Here is a 20538-nt window from a genome sequence, read left to right as displayed (position 1 = left end):
CCTTTGTAGTGGGTAGCTAGTGGGCCCTTGTGATGTACAAATATAATTTCTTCAGTTCTGGAACATTTTTTTTCCCCATCCTTTATTTCCACAAATCTTATTCAGATATTCACTTTCCTTCATTGGACTTAATTTTTTCATCTTTTTTGTTTAATTTTTGTTGTTTTTTTCTACTTTATGAGGAGTTTCCCTCAATTTGTCTTCTTTTTTTTTTTTTTTTTTGGTCTTTTGTCATTTTAGGGCTGCACCCACAGCACATGGAGTTTCTTAGGCTAGGGGTCAAATCAGAGCTGTAGCTGCCATCCTATGCCAGAGCCACAGCAACGTGGGATCCGAGTCATGTCTTCAGCTTACACCACAGCTCACGGCAACACCGGATCCCTAACTCACTGAGCAAGGCCAGGGATTGAACGCAAGTCCTCATGAATACTAATCGGGTTCATTAACCACTGAGCCAAGGTGGGAACTCCGACTTTGTCTTCAATACCTTTTTTTTTTTCCAGTTTTACATTTATGCCATTCTGCCTTTAATTTCCAAGAATTCCTTTTTGTTCCCTGCATCTTATTTCATGAGCACAGTATCTTGTGTATTTCAGGGGATAATCAGTGATACATTTTGAGATATTTTCTCCTTTATACATAGTCTGTTTGTTTCAGGTACCTTTTCATCTTTGCTTTTTGTATCTTTGTTCCTTATTTTCTTATGTTTGAGCTTCCCTCAAATCAGTGTTCAAGAATGAGGACTAAAGAGCATATGAGCAATTTCCTTGTAGGGTGACTTACCCCCTCCCAGTTCCTTGTCAGTACCTTCTCCATTTTTTTTCTTGGCTTGGTGAGACTCCTCAGAGGGCATACAGTCACTTGTCTCCTACCTAGAGAATAAGAATCTGGCTTCTCATGTTCTGGGAGCTCAGTCATTCAGTGGGGATGATGACTGAGTGGTTTGATTTTAGCATTCAGTTCACTCAAATCGGAGCTATATTTGCTGGCCTACGGCTACAGCCTACTAATATCTGGTAACTATTGATCTGATCTCTGTATGTGTGAGTGTTTTGGTGGGGGGGGTGCTAGAGGAGGGTGGCCATCATAAGTGTAATAGTTTGCATCTACTAATCCCAAACTCCCAATCCATCCTACTCCCTCCTCTTCCCCCTTGGCAATGACAAGTCTGTTATCCATGTCTGTGAGTCTTTCTGTTCTGTAGATAGGTTCATCTGTGCCATATTTTGGATTCCATTTATAAGGGATATCATATGGTATTTGTCCTCTTTCTGACTTGACTTACTATGAGAATCTCTAGTTCCATCCATGTTGCTCCAAATGGCATTATTTTGTTCTTTATTATGGATGAGTAGTACTTCATTGTGTATAAGTATCACATCTTCATAATTCATTCATCTATCGATGGACCTTTAGGTTGTTTCCATGTTTTAGCTATTGTGAATAGTGCTGCAGTGAACATAGGGGGCGCATGTATCTTTTTCATTGAAAGTTTGTCTGGATAGATGCCCAGGAGTGGTATTGCTGGATCATACGGTAGTTGGGTTTTTGTTTTTGTTTTGTCTTTTTAGGGCCACAGCCACAGCATATGGAAGTTACCAGACTAGGGGTCAAATCGGAGCTATATTTGCTGGCCTACGCTACAGCCACAGCTACAGCAACAGATCTGAGCCTCATCTGTGACGTACACCTGAACTCACAGCAATGCTGGATCCTTAAACCACTGTGCAAGGCCAGGGATCGAACCCGAGTCCTCATGGATATTAGTCAGGTTCCTTACTACTGAGCCATGATGGGAACTACCTTTTGTTCTCTGAAATACCTCCATACTGTAAGTATCTTTCCAAAGTAGTGTTTTTGCCATTCTGACAGGTGTGAGGTGGTACCTCATAGTAGTTTTTATTTGCATTTCTCTAGTAATCAGTGATGTTGAGCATTTTTTCATGTGTCTGTTGGCTATCTGTATATCTTTGGAGAAATGTCTATTTAGGTCTTTTGCCCTTTTTTCTATTGGGTTGTTGGCTTTTTTGCTGTTGCGTTGTATAAGTTGTTTGTATATGTTAGAGATTAAGCCCTTGTCAGTTGCATCATTTGAAAGTTTTTTGTCTCATTTTGTAAGTGGTCTTTTTGTTTTGCATTCACATTTTTAAGCAGTTATTACCACTGTTCATTTCCAGAACTGTTTCATAGTTTTGAACTGAAACTGTACCCATTTAATAATCTTCAGTCCCTGGTAAACACTATTGTAATTTCTCTAAGAATTTGAATATTCTGGGTACTTGGTGTAAGTGGTATCATATAGTCTCTGTCCATCTTTGGCTTGTTTCACCTAGCATAATATCTTTAAGGTTCTTCTCTTTTGTATTATACATATCATTCATTTTTAAGGGCCACATTCCATTGGGGGGTGTGTGTGTATATCAAATTTTGTTCATCCATTCATCCTTCAGTGGACATTTGGTTTTGTTTCCATGTTTTGGCTATTATGAATAATGTTGCTGTGAAGGTTAGTGCTTAAGTGTCTTTTCTGTTTGACTTTTTGTTATGTATCTAAGTCCTTTCTCACCACCCTTTATTCTTTTTTGGTCACCCTGCAGCATATGGGGTTTCCAGGTCAGGGATCAGTTCCCAGCCAGTTGCAACCTATGTCACAGTTGCAGATTCTTAACCCACTATGCTGAGCTGGGGATTGAACGTGCCTCCCAGTGTACTCCAGAGATGCTACTGAGCCCATTGTGCTACAGTGGGAACTCCATATCTAGTGTTTTTGGTTTTTTTTTTTGCTATTCCTTTGGGCCGCTCCTGTGGCATATGGAGGTTCCCAGGCTAGGGGTCGAATCGGAGCTGTAGCCACCGGCCTACGCCAGAGCCACAGCAACGCGGGATCCGAGCCGCATCTGCAACCTACACCACAGCTCACAGCAACGCCAGATCATTAACCCACTGAGCAAGCGCAGGGACCGAACCCACAACCTCATGATTCCTAGTCAGATTCGTTAACCACTGCGCCACGACGGGAACTCCTGCAGTTTGATTCTTAACCTCACAACACCACAGTGGAAACTCCTCAGATTTTATTCTTTTAATTCCCATTGCTCTACTACCTTCATTTAAGTTCTAGTCGTCTTTGAATATACACTATTTTGGTTATCTCTGGTCCCCTGAGTTTCATATTCAGAAGTCAAGGAGATTTATCTTTCTGAGATGCAAAACTGATCTCGTGCTTCCTCACTTTAAATGAGGTTCTTTACGAATAGGATAATAATGGTCAGGCTGTTAACATGGCATCCAAGCTCTTTTACGTCTGACAGTTGCTTACCCTGCTTAGTTTCCCTTTTCTTCCACTTTATGATTTAGTGTTCTAAGCTACTAGAAATAGTTGTTTCATTTATTTTATTCATTTAATGTCCTGAGGATTCTGGGCATTCATACTGGAATTCTCTGCTCAACAAACTATTTACCTTTAAAATTTTTTTCTGGTGTCCCATTTGTCCTCCAATTAATGATCTCCACTTTTTAAAAAGTGAATGTTCATGTTATTGCAATTATCATGCTGTTTTACCATAATCTATTCATATTGTATATCTCTTACCTACCAGGCAGTGAGATATTTTCAGTCTTCTTTATAGTGCTGACACATCATAAATGTTCAGTCTTTGTTAGTTGAATTTACTTATTTATGAGAGAATGATTTACTTTTCAAATGTGTGTGTGTGTGTGTTTAGCCACATCCTTGCCATGTTGTAGTTCCTGGGCCCGGATTGAACCCACGCCATAGCAGCGACTGGAGCCAGATCCTTAACCGCCTGAGTCACTAGAGAACTCCTATAAGTGATTTTTTTTTCTTTTTTGACTTTTTAGGTCCACATACTCGGCATATGGAAGTTCCCAGCATGGGGGTGGAATCTGAGCTACAGTCATAGGCCTATGCCACAGTCACAGCCACAGCCACACCAAATCTGAGCCGTGTCTATGACCTATACCATAGCTAACAGCAATGCTGTATCCTTAACCCACTGAGCAAGGCCAGGGATCAAACCCACATCTTCATGGATACTAGTCAGATTAATTTCTGCTTTGCCATGATGGGAACTCCCGTATAAGTGGTTTCTTTTTCTTTTTTTTTTTTTTTTTTTGCTATTTCTTTGGGCTGCTCCTGCGGCATATGGAGGTTCCCAGGCTAGGGGTCGAATTGGAGCTGTAGCCCCCTGCCCACGCCAGAGCCACAGCAACGCGGGATCTGAGCCGCATCTGCAACCTACACCACAACAACACCGGATCGTTAACCCACTGAGCAAGGGCAGGAACCCGCAACCTCATGGTTCCTAGTTGGATTCGTTAACCACTGCGCCATGACGGGAACTCCTATAAGTGGTTTCTAATGAAGCATTTATTTTAGTAGGTAGAGACTAAGGAGTTCAGTTTTTTCATAGAAGTTATTTTTCAAATGTACAATGAATTTAATTCACACCAATTCCGTGTGAATTAGTGAATTTTTACATAAGATGATTTCCTTTTCTAAAAAGAGACAATAATAATTACACCTTGTGTAGCCTTGACTATTACTTCTTTTGTGACAGAAGATGCATATACTAGTTAAATTTGATTATAATTTTTTCCTGAGTGAGGTTTGTATTTGGTTTGCATTTTTGGTAATTTGTATGCCTAGAACTTTGGATAAGCAAGAAACTACAGAGTAGGAGTTCTCTTGTGATGCATTGGGTTAACGATTCTGTGTTGTCACTGTAGGAGCTTATGTTGCTTGGTGTTTGATCCCTGGCCCAGGAGTTATCCCATGCTGTAGGCATGGCCAAAAAATAAAAAAGAAAGAAACTGAAATAACTGGATTTCTTTTGCTGTTGAGATTTTATTTTTCTTCTTTTCTTCATTTCTATGTTTTGAAATATCAAGTTCCACTTTCCCTGTAAAGCTTATGTTTCACTATGAATTTGCCCTCTCTGCAGTCATTGGGCTTAGAGATTACTGTGTCTATAAAATGGGGATCATACTACTTACTTTTTAGAGTTGGTTGTTGTGAAGAATACATGCAAAGCACCTAGTGCAGTGCCTTACCCAAAGTAACTGTGTCATAAAGGTTAGCACATCATACATGGCATGGTGTTGAAACATTTCTTCCTCCTTATATTTTCTCTTATATTTTAAGAGTTGGTGGTTGGTTCTTGTTGATTATTACATTTGTGGTGCTGCAGCTTATTATCTGCCCTTTGTAATTTCTGGAAATGGTAGTATAAAACTTTATAGATTGATGGTAAAAGGAACTTGGTTGTTACTAGGCATTTGTTATGTGATTAGCTAATCAACCTCTAACCTCTGGAATATATGGCATGTCAGTGTACCAAACCATTGAATTCTTTCATTAAACATTTAACATTTTCTTGTTTCATGACTTAAATTTAAAATTTACTTCTTGTCTGACCTATATCAAAGTTTCTTCTGTAGATTTTTTTTTTGTCTTTTTGCCATTTCTTGGGCCGCTCCTGCGGCATATGGAGATTCCCAGGCTAGGGGTATAATCGGAGCTGTAGCTGCCAGCCTACGCCAGAGCCACAGCAACATTGGATCCGAGCCGTGTCTGCGACCTACACCACAGCTCACGGCAACGCCGGATCGTTAACCCACTGAGCAAGGGCAGGGACCGAACCCGCAACCTCATGGTTCCTAGTCGGATTTGTTAACCACTGCGCCACAACGGGAACTCCTTATGAGGTTTTTTTTTTTTCTTCTGTAGATTTTTTTAGCTTGTTGATTTTTTATTTTTTGAGTGAAAGAAGTTTCTTTGGCAACAGTGATGTGGGTATTCTCTTGATAAATGGCCATCTTTTAAAATTAATGACACTGTGGTTTTTATATTTATTTAGTTTCTAACAGGAGGCCCTATCGACAGTACTATGTGGAGGCTTTCGGAGACCCTTCTGAGAGAGCCTGGGTGGCTGGAAAAGCAATTGTCATGTTCGAAGGCAGACATCAATTTGAAGAGCTACCTGTCCTTAGAAGAAGAGGGAAGCAGAAAGAAAAAGGATATAGGCATAAGGTATTTTTTTTTTTTAAAGCCTCTCAAATTATCTTCTCCTAGGAGTAGTCAGGGAGGGAGGGAATGGAGATCAGTGGGTTCAAGCGAAGGAACCTATTACATTCTATGTTAATAGGATGTTGTAGAGAAAATTGACAGAAAGCATGGTTTTTTGGAGGGATTAGATGGAGCCTTCCAAATATTTATACTAAAATTTTTGAGAAATGATTTCAGTTAACTTTTGCTATGTCCTTTAGATATTATATACAAGATGCATGACTAGTCATCTTTGGGTACATCTCATATAAAAAGAAAATGATTATCAAAATTAAATGTTCTACTTTTCACTCTCGGGACTAATTTCTCTTAAAAATGAGAAAGATCAGGAAAAAAAAGATCAGGCTTTAAACATTTTTGTTTTGTTGTTTCAGCTTTTGTGTGTGGTTGTTATTTGTTAATGCTTAAGATTGCATTTTCAAACCTGGCTGTTTTTGTTTTTGTTTCATTTGTTGAATGTTGTGTTAAAGTTGGCTTTGTAAAATTTTGGCTGATTTCTTTTGCTATTCTAGTCAATTCTAGAAGAGGATACAGTTCCTCTTCGATTGATGTTTCATACTTCTCTGTGTATAAATACTTTTAGACTATTTTATAAAAATCACAAGTAGAATAATTTAGAGTCAGTGTGCAGTCCTTATTTTCAACTTGAGTTTCTTCATCTCTAAAGCTAATGTGATAATATGTACCTTGTAGCATTCTTGTGAGGATTATAAATAAATATTTTATATGTTATAACGTTGATGCTCTGAAACGTCTAATATGGGCTGTTGTTGGGATGAAGGAGGCTAACTGTATCCTTTCTAATACTTTGCGTAGTTGGTGGTGGGATGGTTTCAGAGTTTTTGTGTCAAGCCTTTAATTATGTAGATTGACCAGCCCCCTTTTCAGAGGTGTTCCTTGGGCTTTCAGGTTCTAGAACATTGATGTAGTAGGGTTATAGTCAGAGAATTAATGTGTATGTGTGTGTGTGTGTAAAATGAACCAGGTGATCAATTTGTTGTGTTATAAGACAAGGCTACCAACCTAGCGACCCAAATTTTTACAGGCTCAGCAGAACATCCCTTTCACAAGCATTAAAGTATTTGTGGACATTAACTGATAGTTAGAACCTTGATGAACATCTGTTTTATGAAGCCAGGGATGGAAATAAGAATCTTGAAATTAGGTATATTTCTCAGAGCCTCAAATTCTGTGTGGAATCAAGAAAAGAGTATATGTAATTTGTTATATATCTAGGGTCTAATGATGTGCCTGGATTACATGATTGAGCCAGAAGGCTGCTTGGTTATAATCTAGATTATCACATGTATAGAAGAATCTTGATTAGCCAAGGCCCTGGTGCTAACCAGAACTTCAGATTTCAGGTCTTCAAGAGTACGTCTGACCTAGTCGTTTCTCCAGTCCTAGTTTTTCCACATTCATCTTCTTTAGTCTTTTGCTTTCTCCTTTATGTAGTTGAGGAAGTGGTTGGCCTTCATAAGTCAGGAAGGAAATCTTTACTCTAAGGTGTGGAGGGGTATGTAAGAGTGGTCTGGTTATTCCTTGAACTAGAAATATAATGTTGGTTGGTAATATAATGTTGTAGTCTAATTTATGGTCAACTCTTTTGTGCCTTAATGATAAGGAGAATGGAGGGTTTATGGGATTGATCTTTTTCCAGTGATAGATTTTAGTGGTAGAAGTAGTGTTGAGGAATCCCCATTAGCTAAGCTCTGGGTTAGCTATGGGTGTTAACCACCTGACAGTCCCTTAAAAGGGCCTCAGAGAAATACGAGGCTTGAAAAAGTTTCTGATTTGTGAAGTTTTCACTGATCATCTCCTTGTTTCCCCTTCAATTTCTTAGATAAGTGATAATCTTTTTCTTTTTAAGGTTCCTCAGAAAATTTTGAGTAAATGGGAAGCCAGTGTTGGTCTTGCTGAGCAGTATGATGTTCCCAAAGAGTCGAAGAACCGAAAATGTATCACCAGTTCAATCAAGTTGGACAGTGAGGAGGATATGCCATTTGAGGATTGTACAAATGATCCTGAGTCAGAACATGATCTGTTGCTTAATGGGTGCTTGAAATCTCTGGCTTTTGACTCTGAACATTCTGCAGATGAAAAGGAAAAGCCTTGTGTTAAATCTCGAGCCAGAAAGAGTTCTGATAATCCAAAAAGGACTAGTGTGAAAAAGGGCCACATGCAATTTGAAGCACATAAGGAAGAACGGAGGGGAAAGATTCCAGAGAACCTTGGCCTAAACTTTATTTCTGGGGATGTATCTGATAAGCAAGCCTCTAATGAACTTTCCCGGATAGCAAATAGCCTCACAGGGTCCAGTACTGCCCCAGGAAGTTTCCTATTTTCTTCTTGTGCAAAAAACACTGCAAAGAAAGAATTTGAGACTTCAAATTGTGACTCTTTACTGGGTTTGTCTGAGGGTGCCTTGATCTCTAAACGTTCTGGGGAGAAGAAGAAACTTCAGCAAAGTCTGGTGTGTAGTTCAAAAGTGCAGCTCTGCTATATTGGAGCAGGTGATGAAGAAAAACGAAGTGATTCCATTAGTATCTGTACCACTTCTGATGATGGAAGCAGTGATCTGGATCCCATAGATCATAGTTCAGAGTCTGATAACAGTGTCCTTGAAATTACAGATACTTTTGATAGAACAGAGAACATGTTACCTGTGCAGAAAAATGAAAAGGTAAAGTATTCTAGGTATCCTGCCACAAACACTAAGGTAAAAGCAAAGCAGAAGACCCTCATTACTAACTCCCATACAGACCATTTAACAGATTGTACCAAGATAGCAGAACCTGCAACTGAGACGTCTCAGGTTAATATCGCTGATCTTAAAGTGTCAACTCTTGTCCGAAAACCCCAATCGGATTTTAGAAATGATGGTCTTTCTCCAAAATTCAACACACCGTCAAGCATTTCGAGTGATAACTCGCTAATAAAAGGTGGGGCTACAAATCAAGCTCTCTTACATTCAAAAAGCAAACAGCCCAAGATCCGTAGTATCAAGTGCAAACATAAAGAAAACCCAGTTGTAGGAGAACCTCCAGTTGCAAATGAGGACTGCAGTTTGAAATGCTGCTCTTCTGATACCAAAGGCTCTCCTTTGGCCAGCATTTCCAAAAGTGGGAAAATGGATGGGCTAAAACTACTGAGCAACATGCATGAGAAGACCAGGGATTCTAATGACATAGAAACAGCAGTGGTGAAACATGTTCTATCAGAGTTGAAAGAACTCTCTTATAGATCCTTAAGTGAAGATGTCAGTGACTCTGGAACATCAAAGCCATCAAAACCATTACTTTTTTCTTCTGCCTCTGGTCAGAATCATATGCCTATTGAACCGGACTACAAATTCAGTACGTTGCTAATGATGTTGAAAGATATGCATGATAGTAAGACCAAGGAGCAACGATTAATGACTGCTCAAAACTTGGTCTCTTATCGAAGTCCTGGTCTGGGGGACTGTTCTACCAGTAGTCCTGTGGGGGCTTCTAAAGTCTTGGTTTCAGGAGGCTCCACCTACAATTCAGAAAAAAATGGAGATAGCACTCAGGATCCAGTCCGTCCTAGCCCTACAGGGGGTGACTCTACACTGTCTGGGGAGCTATCTGGCTCCCCACCTGGCTTAGTGTCTGGTAAGAGAGACCTCCCTGCTTCTGGCAAAAGTCGTTCAAACTGTGTTACTAGGCGCAACTGTGGGCGATCAAAGCCATCCAAATTACGAGATGGTTTTTCAGCACAGGTGGGAAGGAACACAGTGAACCGTAAAGCCTTAAAGACAGAGCGCAAAAGAAAACTGAACCGGCTTCCAGCTGTGACTCTTGAGGCTGCACTGCAGAGAGAGAGAGAGAGTAGAGGTTCAGAGAATGGCTCCTCCAGAGGTGAGGCAGAAAGCCCTGGTAAAGAAGAACCCCTTCCATTAAAGGGCCATTTAACAAGTGAAGATGGTGCCCATTTTTCCAGTGTTAGTTTTGATAATAATGTCAACCATTCTGACCCTGGTAAAATTCCTGAAAAAGGCCCCTCTTTTGAAAACGTAAAAGGCCCAGAGCTAGACTCTGAAATGAACAGTGAGAATGACGAACTCAATTGTGTAAATCAAGCGGTGCCTAAAAAGCGGTGGCAACGTTTAAACCAAAGGCGAATCAAACCTCGTAAGCGCACTAACAGATTTAGGGAGAAAGAAAACTCTGAGGGTGCCTTTGGGGTCTTGCTTCCTGCTGACCCTGTAAAGAAGGGAGATGCTCTCCCAGATCAGAGACCTCCTCCTCCTTCAACAAACATACTAGAGGATGCCCTGACAGATCCAAGTCATGCTGACTGCTTAGATTCAGCTGAGCCAAGGTTGAATGTTTGTGATAAATCCAGTGCCAGCATTGAAGAGATGGAAAAGGAGCCAGGAATACCCAGTTTGACTCCTCAGCCTGAGCTCCCAGAACCAGGTAAGGACTCCTGACGGTGAAAGAAAGGGATTAGAAGAAGTGATGATAAATGATGCTCTTCTGAAGTTGGTCTGTTTTCATGAAAGACCTAAGTAAGTGTAAATCAGGAGGGAATGATTATCATTTGAAGTGAAGAAAGGGCTTTATGTAGGAGGGTATGAATTTTGAAGACCAGGCTTCCATATATTTTTAGAAATTATACTTAATCAAGAAACTCTTTTCTTTTTTCTTTTGCTTTAGTAAGTCTCAAGATTTTGCTCCTGCTCTCCATTTCCTACCTTTTAAATCTGTGAACTTTTGGGGACTTAATTTGGTATTGTTGGTATTTGAAATGATCTGAGACTAAGATGTAAATCTAATTGTTAGTTTACAGAGAGCAAGTAGATTTTATTGAATGTTAAGCTCTCTTGGACCACAACTTAAGGAAGATCCACCTATTATGTAGACAAAGGGGACATGTGCTTTTGAAAAACTGAAAATGTTCTGTAGTAATTATTTAAAAGCCTTAGATGTCTTGCATCAATTCTGGAGTGAGCTTTGAGAATAAATTTTTAAAAATCTGAAGTACCAGTGTATCCTACCTTAGTGGCAGGAGGAAAACAGTGGAATCTTTCCAGATTCTAAGTATTATACAATACTGTTATTGAGGATAAAACTGACTTTCCTTGAACGAAAGATTTTTTAATGTTGTTCACCACAGGAGATTCTGTTTTCTAACAGCTTTACTGAAACATAGTTTACATAGCATAAAATTTACCTTTTGAAAGGTACATATACTTCAGTGGATTTTCATATACCTAGAGAATTGTGCAAACATAAACATGATTAATTTTGGAATGTTTGCATCACACCGGGGGAAAACCTTGGACCCTTTATCAGGTTCATTTCATTTCTCTCCAGTCTATAGATTTGCCTTTTCTGTACATTTCATATAAGTGGAATCATATAATATATGGCCTTTTGTTTTTTTTTTTACTTAGCATGTATCAACACTTTGTTTTTATTGTGATTAAAAAAAACATGAATTTATCCTCTGAACAAGTTTATACATTACAGTATCAACTATATGCACATTGTCATACACCATTTATTGAGAGGCTGTCCTTTCCCACTGTATAGTCTTAGCACCCTTGTCAAAGATAATTTGACCCATCCAAGTAAGGATAAATCTGTTTGTTCCATTGATGTTTGTATTTGTTTTTATGGTGATACCATATTGTTTTGATTTCTATAGCTTTGTAATGTTTTGAAAATGGATTGAGTGAGGCCTCTTTGTACTTTTTTTGTTTTTTTGTTTTGTCTTTTTAGGGCCGCACTCATGGCATATGGAGGTTCCCAGGCTAGGAATCAAATTGGAGCTGTAGCCACTGGCCTATGCCACAGCAACATGGGATTCAGGCTGCGTCTGCGACCTATACCACAGCTCATGGCAACACTGGTTCCTTAACTCACAGATCGAGGCCAAAGATCAAACCTGCATCCTAATGGATACTTGTCAGATTCGTTTCTGCTGAGCCATGATGGGAATTCCTGTCTTTGTTCTTTGTCAAGATTGTTTTGACTATTCCTGGTCCTTTGAGATGTCATGTGAATTTTAGGATTTTTTTTTTTTTTTTCCTTCAAAAAATTGGGATTTTTTGATTAGAGCAGTGAATCTGAAGATCACTTTCGGATAGTATAGACATTTTGTTGATATTTAGTTCTTGAATCCATGAACACAGGATATCTTTCCATTTATTTATATCTTTAATTTCTTCCAGCAGTGTTTTATAGTTTCAATACCCAACTCTTTCACATACTTGGTTGAATTTATTTCTGAGTGTTTTTTTTTATGCTATTGTAAGTGGGATTGTTTTCTTAATTTCCTTTTTGTTCATTATTAGTGTGTAGAAACAGCTGATTTTTTGTTTCTTTTTCTTTTTCTTGTTTTATTAATTTTTTTCCACTGTACAGCATGGGGACCAAGTTCATCTTACATGTATACATTTTTTCCCCCACCTTTTGTTCTGTTGCAGTATAAATATCAAGACATAGTTCTCAATGCTACTCAGCAGGATCTCCTTGTAAATCCATTCCAAGTTGTATCCAATAACCCCAAGCTCCCGATCCCTCCCACTTCCTCCCTCTCCCCCCCGGGCAGCCGCAAGTCTATTCTCCAAGTCTATGATTTTCTTTTCTGTGGAAACGTTCATTTGTGCTATATATTAGATTCCAGTTATAAGTAATATCATATGGTATTTGTCTTTCTTGTTTCACTCAGTATGAGAGTCTTTAGTTCCATCCATGTTGCTGCAAATGGCATTATGTTGTTCTTTTTTATAGTTGTGGGATTTTCATATGTGACTTTTATTTTAGCTAATTTCCTTCTATTCGTAGTTTGTTGATTTTTGTGGGTTTTTTTGTTTGTTTTTTTTGTTTTTTGGTCTTTTGTCCTTTTAGGGCCGCATCCGTGGCATATGGAAGTTCCCAGGCTAGGGGTCTAATCAGAGCTGTTGCCGACGGCCTTCGCCACAGCCATAGCAACCCCAGATCCAAGCCGCTTCTGCGACCTACACCACAGCTCACGGCAACGCCGAATCCTTAACCCACTGAGCCAGGCCATGGATCGAACCCGCAACCTCCTGGTTCCTATTCGGATTTGTTAACCACTGAGCCATGACGGAACTCCCTTGTTTTGTTTGGTTTGGTGTCTTTTGGCTTCACCCTTGGCCTTTGTTACTTCCTGGGCCATAACTGAACCCAAGCCACAGCAGTGATAATGTTGGATCTTTAACCTGCTGCACCATAAGAGAACTTCCTATGAGTGTTTTTTATTATTATTATTTTAGTTTTATATTTAATTTTTTGGCCACACCCATGGCATATGGAAGTTCCTGGGCCAGGGATTGAACTTGAGCTGCCACAGAGACAACACCAGGTGCCTAAGCCACTGTGCCACATCAGGAATTCCTGTTTTTGTTTTTTATTTAAGAGTTTTTTTGCCTGCACTCTGCAGTGGCTTGGTGTAGGATCTCAGTTCCCAGATCAAGATTGAACACATTCAGAGGTGAAAGTGCTAAATCCTAACCATTAAACCACTAGTTTTCAACAGGAAACTCCCTTTTGAGTGTGTTTATCAGGAAATATTGTTGAATTTTGTCAAACCCTTTCTTCATCACCTGAGATGATCGTGTTCTTTTCTTTTCTTTCTTTCTTTCTTCTCTTTTTTTTTAAAGGGCTGCACTTGTGGCTGTGGAAGTTCCCAGGCTAGGTTGGGGTCCAATCAGAGTTGCAGCTGCACAGCCATAGCAACTCAGGATCCAAGCTGCATTTGAGACCTACACCACAGCTCAATGCAATACTCAATCCTTAACCCACTGAGCAAGGCCAGGGATCAAACCTGCATTCTCATGGATTCTAGTCAGGTTCTTTACTGCTGAGCCACAACAGGAAGTCCAGATCAGGTGATCTTCTTTCTTCCTTTTTTTTTTTCCCAACCTTATCTGTGGCATGCAGAAATTCCCGGACCAGGGATTGAACCCTAGCCACAGTAGTGACAATGCCAGATCCTTAACCTGCTAAGCCACTGGGGAATTCTGTTCCTTCAATCTTTTAATGTGTTATATTTATTGAAATTTTTGTTGTTGTTATGTTGAACCACCTCAGGGATAAGTCCCACTTGGTCATGGCATGTAGTTCTTTTATGTGGTGCTGTTGGAATTCAGCTTGCTAATTTGTTGAGAATTTTTGCAGTAGTTTCATGAGTGATACTGTTGTGGTTTTTTTTGTTTGTTTGTTTTTTTTGTTGTTGTTTTTTCCTTCCTTAATGTGTGTTGTCTGGCTTTGGTATCAGAGAAATGGTCACTCTCACCTCCTTCAGTTTTTTGGAAGACTTTGAGAGGTTTTGGCATTAATTCTGATCCTGTAATTTTCTTTCTTGGGAAGTTTTTTTTTTTTGGTTACTGATTTAATCTCCTTACTACTTCAGGTTTTCTGGTTTTTTTTTGTTTGTTTTTGTTTTTTTTTTTTTGTGCTTGAGTCTGGGTAGATTGTATATTTCCAGAAATTTATCCAGTTCTTCTAGGTTACCCAACTTGTTGGCACATAATCATAATAGTCTCTTAAAATTCTCTTTGTTTCTGTAGCTTCAGTTAACTGTCTGCTCTAATTTCTAGTTTTAGTTATATGTGCCCTCTCTCCCTTCATCTAGCTATGGGCTTGTCAATTTTGTTCATCTTAAACTCAGTTTTGTTGATTATTTTTATTTTTTTATTTTTAAAAATTGTTTTATTTCTGTTCTAATAATTATTACTTCCTTTCTTTTGCTCACTTAGTGTTTAGTTTGTTCTTTTTCTTATTCTTTGAGTGTAATGGTAAGCTGTTGATTTGAGATCTTTTTTTCTTTATATATGTGCTTCCTGCTCTAAACTTATCTCTTAGTACTTCTTTTGCTGCATTCCCTAAGTTTTGGTATATTTTGTTGTTTCCATTTGTCTTAGAATATGTTCTCATTTGGAGAGATTTCCTCTCTGACCCATTGGTTGTTCAAGAGTGTTAGTTTTCACATATTTGTGAATTTTAGATTTCCCTATTGCTATTTATTTCTAATTTCATTCCATTGTGACTAGAGGATATTTGGTATGATTTCAGTATTTTCAAATTTGTTAAGACTTGTTTTGTGGTCTAGTATGTGATATATATCCTGGAAACTATTCCCTGTGTGCTTGAGAAGAATGTGTATTTTGCTGCTAAAGTTGAGTGTTAATATATATTTTTCTGTTAGGTCAGGAGGGCTATAGTGATGTTCAAGTTCTGTTTTCATATTGATCTTTTTCTGGTCTCTTCATTATTAAAAGCTGAATAATAAACTCTACTATTACTATTTTACTGTCTGTTTCTAATGTCAGTTCTGTCAGTGTCTGCACTATATATTTGGATACTTTAATGTTACATACATGTTTATTTTTTATTTATGATTATTTTCTAAAATGTGTTTATAAATATTTATTTTCCTGGCAAATTGATTCTTTAATATCCTTTTTGGTCTGTAGTTCTGGCTCAAGTCTGTTTTTTTCAAGTATGGCCATTTCTGCTCTCATTTACATATAATATCCATTTCATCCTTTCAGTTTCAGTCTATATATGTGTTTACATCTAAGGTGATGTACCTTACAGGTGCAGTGTAGTTGCATCTTGCTTTCTCTCTCTTTTTTTTTTTTTAAGGCCAAACCTGGGCCGTATAGAAGTTCCTGGGCCAGGGATTGAATCTGCCTCGCTACTGCAGCTGCGGCAACACTGGGCCTGCTCCGCTGGGTTGGGCTAGGGATGGAACTTGCACCTCTGCAGCAACATGAGCTGCTGCAATTGGATTCTTAACCCACTGTGCTACAGCTGGAACTCCTGCATCTTGTTTTTTCAGTCCATTTTGCCATCCTGTCTTTTGATTGAGGCGTTTAACCCAATTACATTTAAAGTAATTGACAGGGAAGGACTTGATGATACTGTTTTCTGTCTTGCAGCTAATTTGTGCCTCTTCATCTTCCTTGCAGCCTTTCTTTGTATTTCTTTGTTTTGTTTTGTTTTGTTTTTTGTATTGATAAACTGATTTCCCCAGCTCCAACCACCTTTTTTTTGGCCACCCATGGCATGTGGAGTTCCTAGGCCCAGGATCAGATCCAGGCCATCGCTGTAGCCGCTATGCCAGATCCACCTGCTGCACCAAAACAGGGATTGAACCTGCATCCTGGCACTGCATAGACACTGCTGATCCTGTTGTTCCACAGTGGGAATTCCTTTCTCATTTTTATCTTCTATAGACATTTTCCTTGTGGTTACCATGGGACTTACATAAAACATTTCATAGGTACAACAATCTGTTTTAAGCTGGTAACAATGTAACTTCAATTGTATACAAAAACTTTACTCTTTTGCAAAATCTTCCCATTCCCACTGTTATTGATTTGTGTCACAAATTACATCTTTATATATTATGTATCCATTAACATAGTTTTATGGTTAATTTTTATATGTTTGTCTTTTAAATTCAATACAGTACTTAAAGTGCTTTATACACCACCATTATAGTATAACAGTATTATATTGGTCTAAATATTTATCTCTGTAAGCTCTTTTTATATGCCTTGGTATTACTGCCTAATGTCCTTTTGCTTCAGCTTGCTGGATGCTCTTTGGTATTCATCTTCATATTTTTTTGAAGGACAGTTTTTCCAGATAGAGTATTTTTCGTTGGAAGTTTTTTTTTTTTTTTAATTTTAGCTCTTTGAATATACCTCATACCACTCTGCTCTGGCCTATAAGGTTTCCAGTGATAATCCAACCTGAGGTTTCCCCCTTGTCCTTGACTAGTTATTTTTCTCCCTTCTAAGATTTTCTCGGAGTTCCTGTCGTGGCTCAGCCGTTAACAAATCTGACTAGCATCTGTGAGGATGCAGGTTTGATCCCTGGCCTTGCTCAGTGGATTAAGGATCTGGCATTACTGTGAGCTGTGGTAGAGGTTGCATTCTGCGTGGCTGTGGCTGTGGCTGTGGCCAGCAGCTATAGCTCCCATTTGACCCCTAGCCTGGGAACCTCCATGTGCCTCGGGTGTGGCTTTTTTTTTTTTTTTTTTTGGTCTTTTGTCTTATTTAGGACTGCACCTGCAGCATTTGAAGGTTCCCAGGCTTGGGGTTTAATCAGAGCTATAGCTGCCGGCCTACACGAGAGCCACAGCAACTTGGGATCCAAGTTGCGTCTGTGACCTACACCACAGCTCATGGCAATGCCGGATCCTTTATCCACTGAGCGAGGCCAGGGATTGAACCCACAACTCATGGTTCCTAGTCGGATTCGTTTCCACTGCGCCATGATGGAAGTCCTCGGGTGCGGCTCTAAAACGAAATAAAAAGGTTTTTGTCTTTGTCTTTTGACAGTTTCAGTATAACGTGTCTCAGTGTGGGCCTCTTTGAATTCATCCTGATTGGAGATCCCGAACTTCTGATTTTGGATGCCCTGCTTACTTTTTCAGATTTGGGATATTTTTGGCCACAACTTATTCAGATTCTCTGTTCTTTTGCAACTCCCATAAAGTGTGTATTAGTCTGCTTCGTTCTTTTTTATTTTTGCTTCTCTGACTTGATAATTTGAAATGATTTGTGTTTGAGTTTGCTGGGTTTTGTCCTGTGCTTTAGCCTGTTTTTGAATTGCTCTAGTGAATTTTTCCATTCAGTTATTGTATTCTTTAGCTCCAGAATTTGTTTGGTTCCTTTTTATAGATTCTATCTTGTTGATATTCTTATGTGTTTATGTTGTTTGATGATTTCTTTTAGTTTTCTGTGTTTTCTTGTAGATCATTGAGCTTCCGTAATACAATTTTTTTTGCTTCTTTGATAATCATAGATCTCTGTTACTTTGTGATTAGTTTCTGGAGATTTGATTTGATCTTTTGGGCTATGTTTCCTTGTTTCTTCATGTGCTTCCCGATTTTTCCCCCCTGATTTCTGTGCATTCGAATTGGAATAAACAACCACATTTCTCAGTCTTTATGGACTGGCTTCATATAGAGGAAGACTTACCAATCAGCATGGCTAGAGATTCAGATTTGGAGACCTCTGAAACTATTTTTGGAGGATGAGTTTCTCTGGGCTTGTGTTTTGTTATTTCCTACTTAGAGATAATTGTCCAGTTCTTTTTCAGGAGCTCATAATTTCTTGCTTTCTCTAGTGTTTTTCTGCAGTACTGCAGGTTAGCTGTTCCTGCAACAAGCTTCTTTATTCTCTTTCATTCTCTGTGGCTCACAGGCATTTGAAGCATGCTGGCTCTCCATCACTTCCCGGAAGCAGACAAGACAGATACCAGCCCCTTGGGCAGTTTTCTAAGTATCTGGCTTGCCAAATGCTCCCTCAATTCTCTTTTCTCACTTTGTAGAGAGAAGCCAGTTGAGTGCCATCTCCCAATCTTACTAAGCCATGCTGGAGTCTCTCTGCATTGTCGCAGACCCTCTAGTGCTACAACATGCTGTCCACTCTCTCCTTTCTTTTTAGTGCCCCAAGAGTCCAAACTATCTGTGTTCTGTTAGTGCCCACAGTCAGGTTAGACAGAAACCTGCTCCTTGGGTAGCCCTATGAAAAGCTGGAATGTTGGTCACCCCACCCCAACCTCCAGCCTTAAGGGGGAGCTCAGCTGTGCTTGCTTTGGGAGTAGTAATCACAGATAAATTGGCTCTTTTGTATTTTATCCCTGTACCCACAGCATATGGAAGTTCCTGGGCCAGGGATTGAACCTGCACCTCCATAGCAAACTGAGCTGCTGCAGTTGGATTCTTAATCCACTGTGCCACAACAGGAACTCCTGAATTGGCTCTTTTAATCCATCTTAGTGCTAAAGATTTGTGTGCAATGTTTTTTGTGGGTATGTTTTTATTTTTACTGGATATATATCTAGGAGTGGAATTCCTGGATTATTTGGTACATATAAGTTTTGAGGTACTGCCAGAATGTTTGGCAAAGGTGTATTATTGTGGTGTTTTTTTGTTTGTTTTTTTTGGAATAAAACAACCACATTTCTGGCAAAATATTTGGCAAAGGTGTCATTATTGTGGCATTTTTTTGTTTTGTTTTTTTTCTTTTTAGCTATTTCTCTTTTTGGCTGTGCCCTCGGTGTATGTAAGTAGTGCCCAGGAAAGGGATCAAACCCACACCATAGCAGTGACCCAAACTGCTGCAGCAATAACACTGGGTCCTTAACCCACTGAGCCACAGAGGAACTCCCCCATTATTGTGGATTTGATTTGCATTTCCCTGATGGCTAATGATGTTGAACATCTTTTCATATATTTATTGATCAGCTGTAAATCTGGCAGAAATGTGACTATAGATCCTTTGCCTATTTTTTAATTGGGCTATTTTAATTGCAATAATTCTTTTTTTTTTTTTTAGGGCCTGCACCCGCAGCATATGGAGGAACCTAGGAACCTAGTGTAGGGGTCCAATTGGAGCCATAGCCTCTGGCCTACTCCAGAGCCACAGCAACACAGAATCCGAGCCTCATCTTTGACCTACACCACAGCTCATGGCAGTGCCGGATCCTTAATCCACTGAGAGAGACCAGGGATTGAACCCACATCCTCATGGATGCTAGTCGGGCTCATTAACCGCTGGGCCATGACGGGGACTCCCTGAATTGTAAGAATTCTTTACATGGTCTAGATAATAGTCCATTATTGGATATGATTTGCATACTTGGTCCTTTTTTATGGATCTGCTTTTACTTTTTTTCCCCTTCTTTCTCTTTGGCCATGGCTTGCAGCAGCTTGATATGGATTGCAGTTCCCAGACCATGGATGAACCTAGACTGCAGAGGTGAAAGCTCTGAGGACTAACCACTAGACCACCAGGGGATTCCCTCACCTTGTACATTCTTTTTCTCTTTTTTGTCATCTTAGGCCTCACCCTTGGCATATGAAAGTTCCCAGGCTAGGGATTGAATCAGGTCTATAGCTGCTGACCTACACCATAGCTCATGGCAATGCCAGATCCTTAACACACTGAGCCTGGCCAGGGATCAAACCCAAGTCCTTGTGAATACTAGTCAGTTTCATTACCACTGAGCCACAACAGGAACTCTGCCTTTTACTTTCTTGATGATACATTTTGAAGCACAAACATTCTTAATTTTTGTGTAATCTTGTTTGTTTTTTCTTTGATTGCTTGTGCTTTTGGTGCCATAGCTAAATAACCATTGCCTAATCTGATTGTCTCAGCACCAATTATGGTCTGTTCTTTCCCAGTTGAGTGATCTTGGCACCCTATTTGAAAAATTTTTGACCATAAATGTGATGATCTTTTTTCTGTTCTTTTTTTTATTAATACATATGTCTGCCATTATGCCAGGACTATGAAATCTTTATCTTTATAGTAATCTATCTTTATGATTATTGTAGCTTTGAAATTGGAAAGTGCAAGTCCTCCAATTTTGTCTGTTTTTAAGATTGTTTTGACTCTTCTAGATTTTTGCGTTTCTGTATTTATTGTA

At 39.3% G+C, this 20538-nt stretch overlaps 1 protein-coding gene across 8 annotated transcripts in view; it reads left to right on the top strand.

The window, feature by feature from the left end:
* Nucleotides 1-20538, top strand: part of NSD1 (nuclear receptor binding SET domain protein 1) — a 157081-nt gene that overhangs the window by 67637 nt on the left and 68906 nt on the right. For all 8 annotated transcript variants that reach the window (XR_007134496.1, XR_007134497.1, XM_047778011.1 and 5 more), the window contains 2 exons: nt 5880-6052; nt 7959-10530. Coding sequence is in view for 6 of the 8 variants with exons in the window: in XM_047778011.1 (XP_047633967.1) it covers nt 5880-6052; nt 7959-10530 (2745 nt within the window). In the remaining 2 variants the exon portion in view is untranslated. The remainder of the gene's footprint in view (nt 1-5879; nt 6053-7958; nt 10531-20538) is intronic.

This window comes from Phacochoerus africanus, chromosome 4, assembly GCF_016906955.1.
Source record: "Phacochoerus africanus isolate WHEZ1 chromosome 4, ROS_Pafr_v1, whole genome shotgun sequence".
NCBI classification, from domain to species: Eukaryota; Metazoa; Chordata; class Mammalia; order Artiodactyla; family Suidae; genus Phacochoerus; species Phacochoerus africanus.
This window is presented reverse-complemented; position numbering and strand designations above follow the sequence as displayed.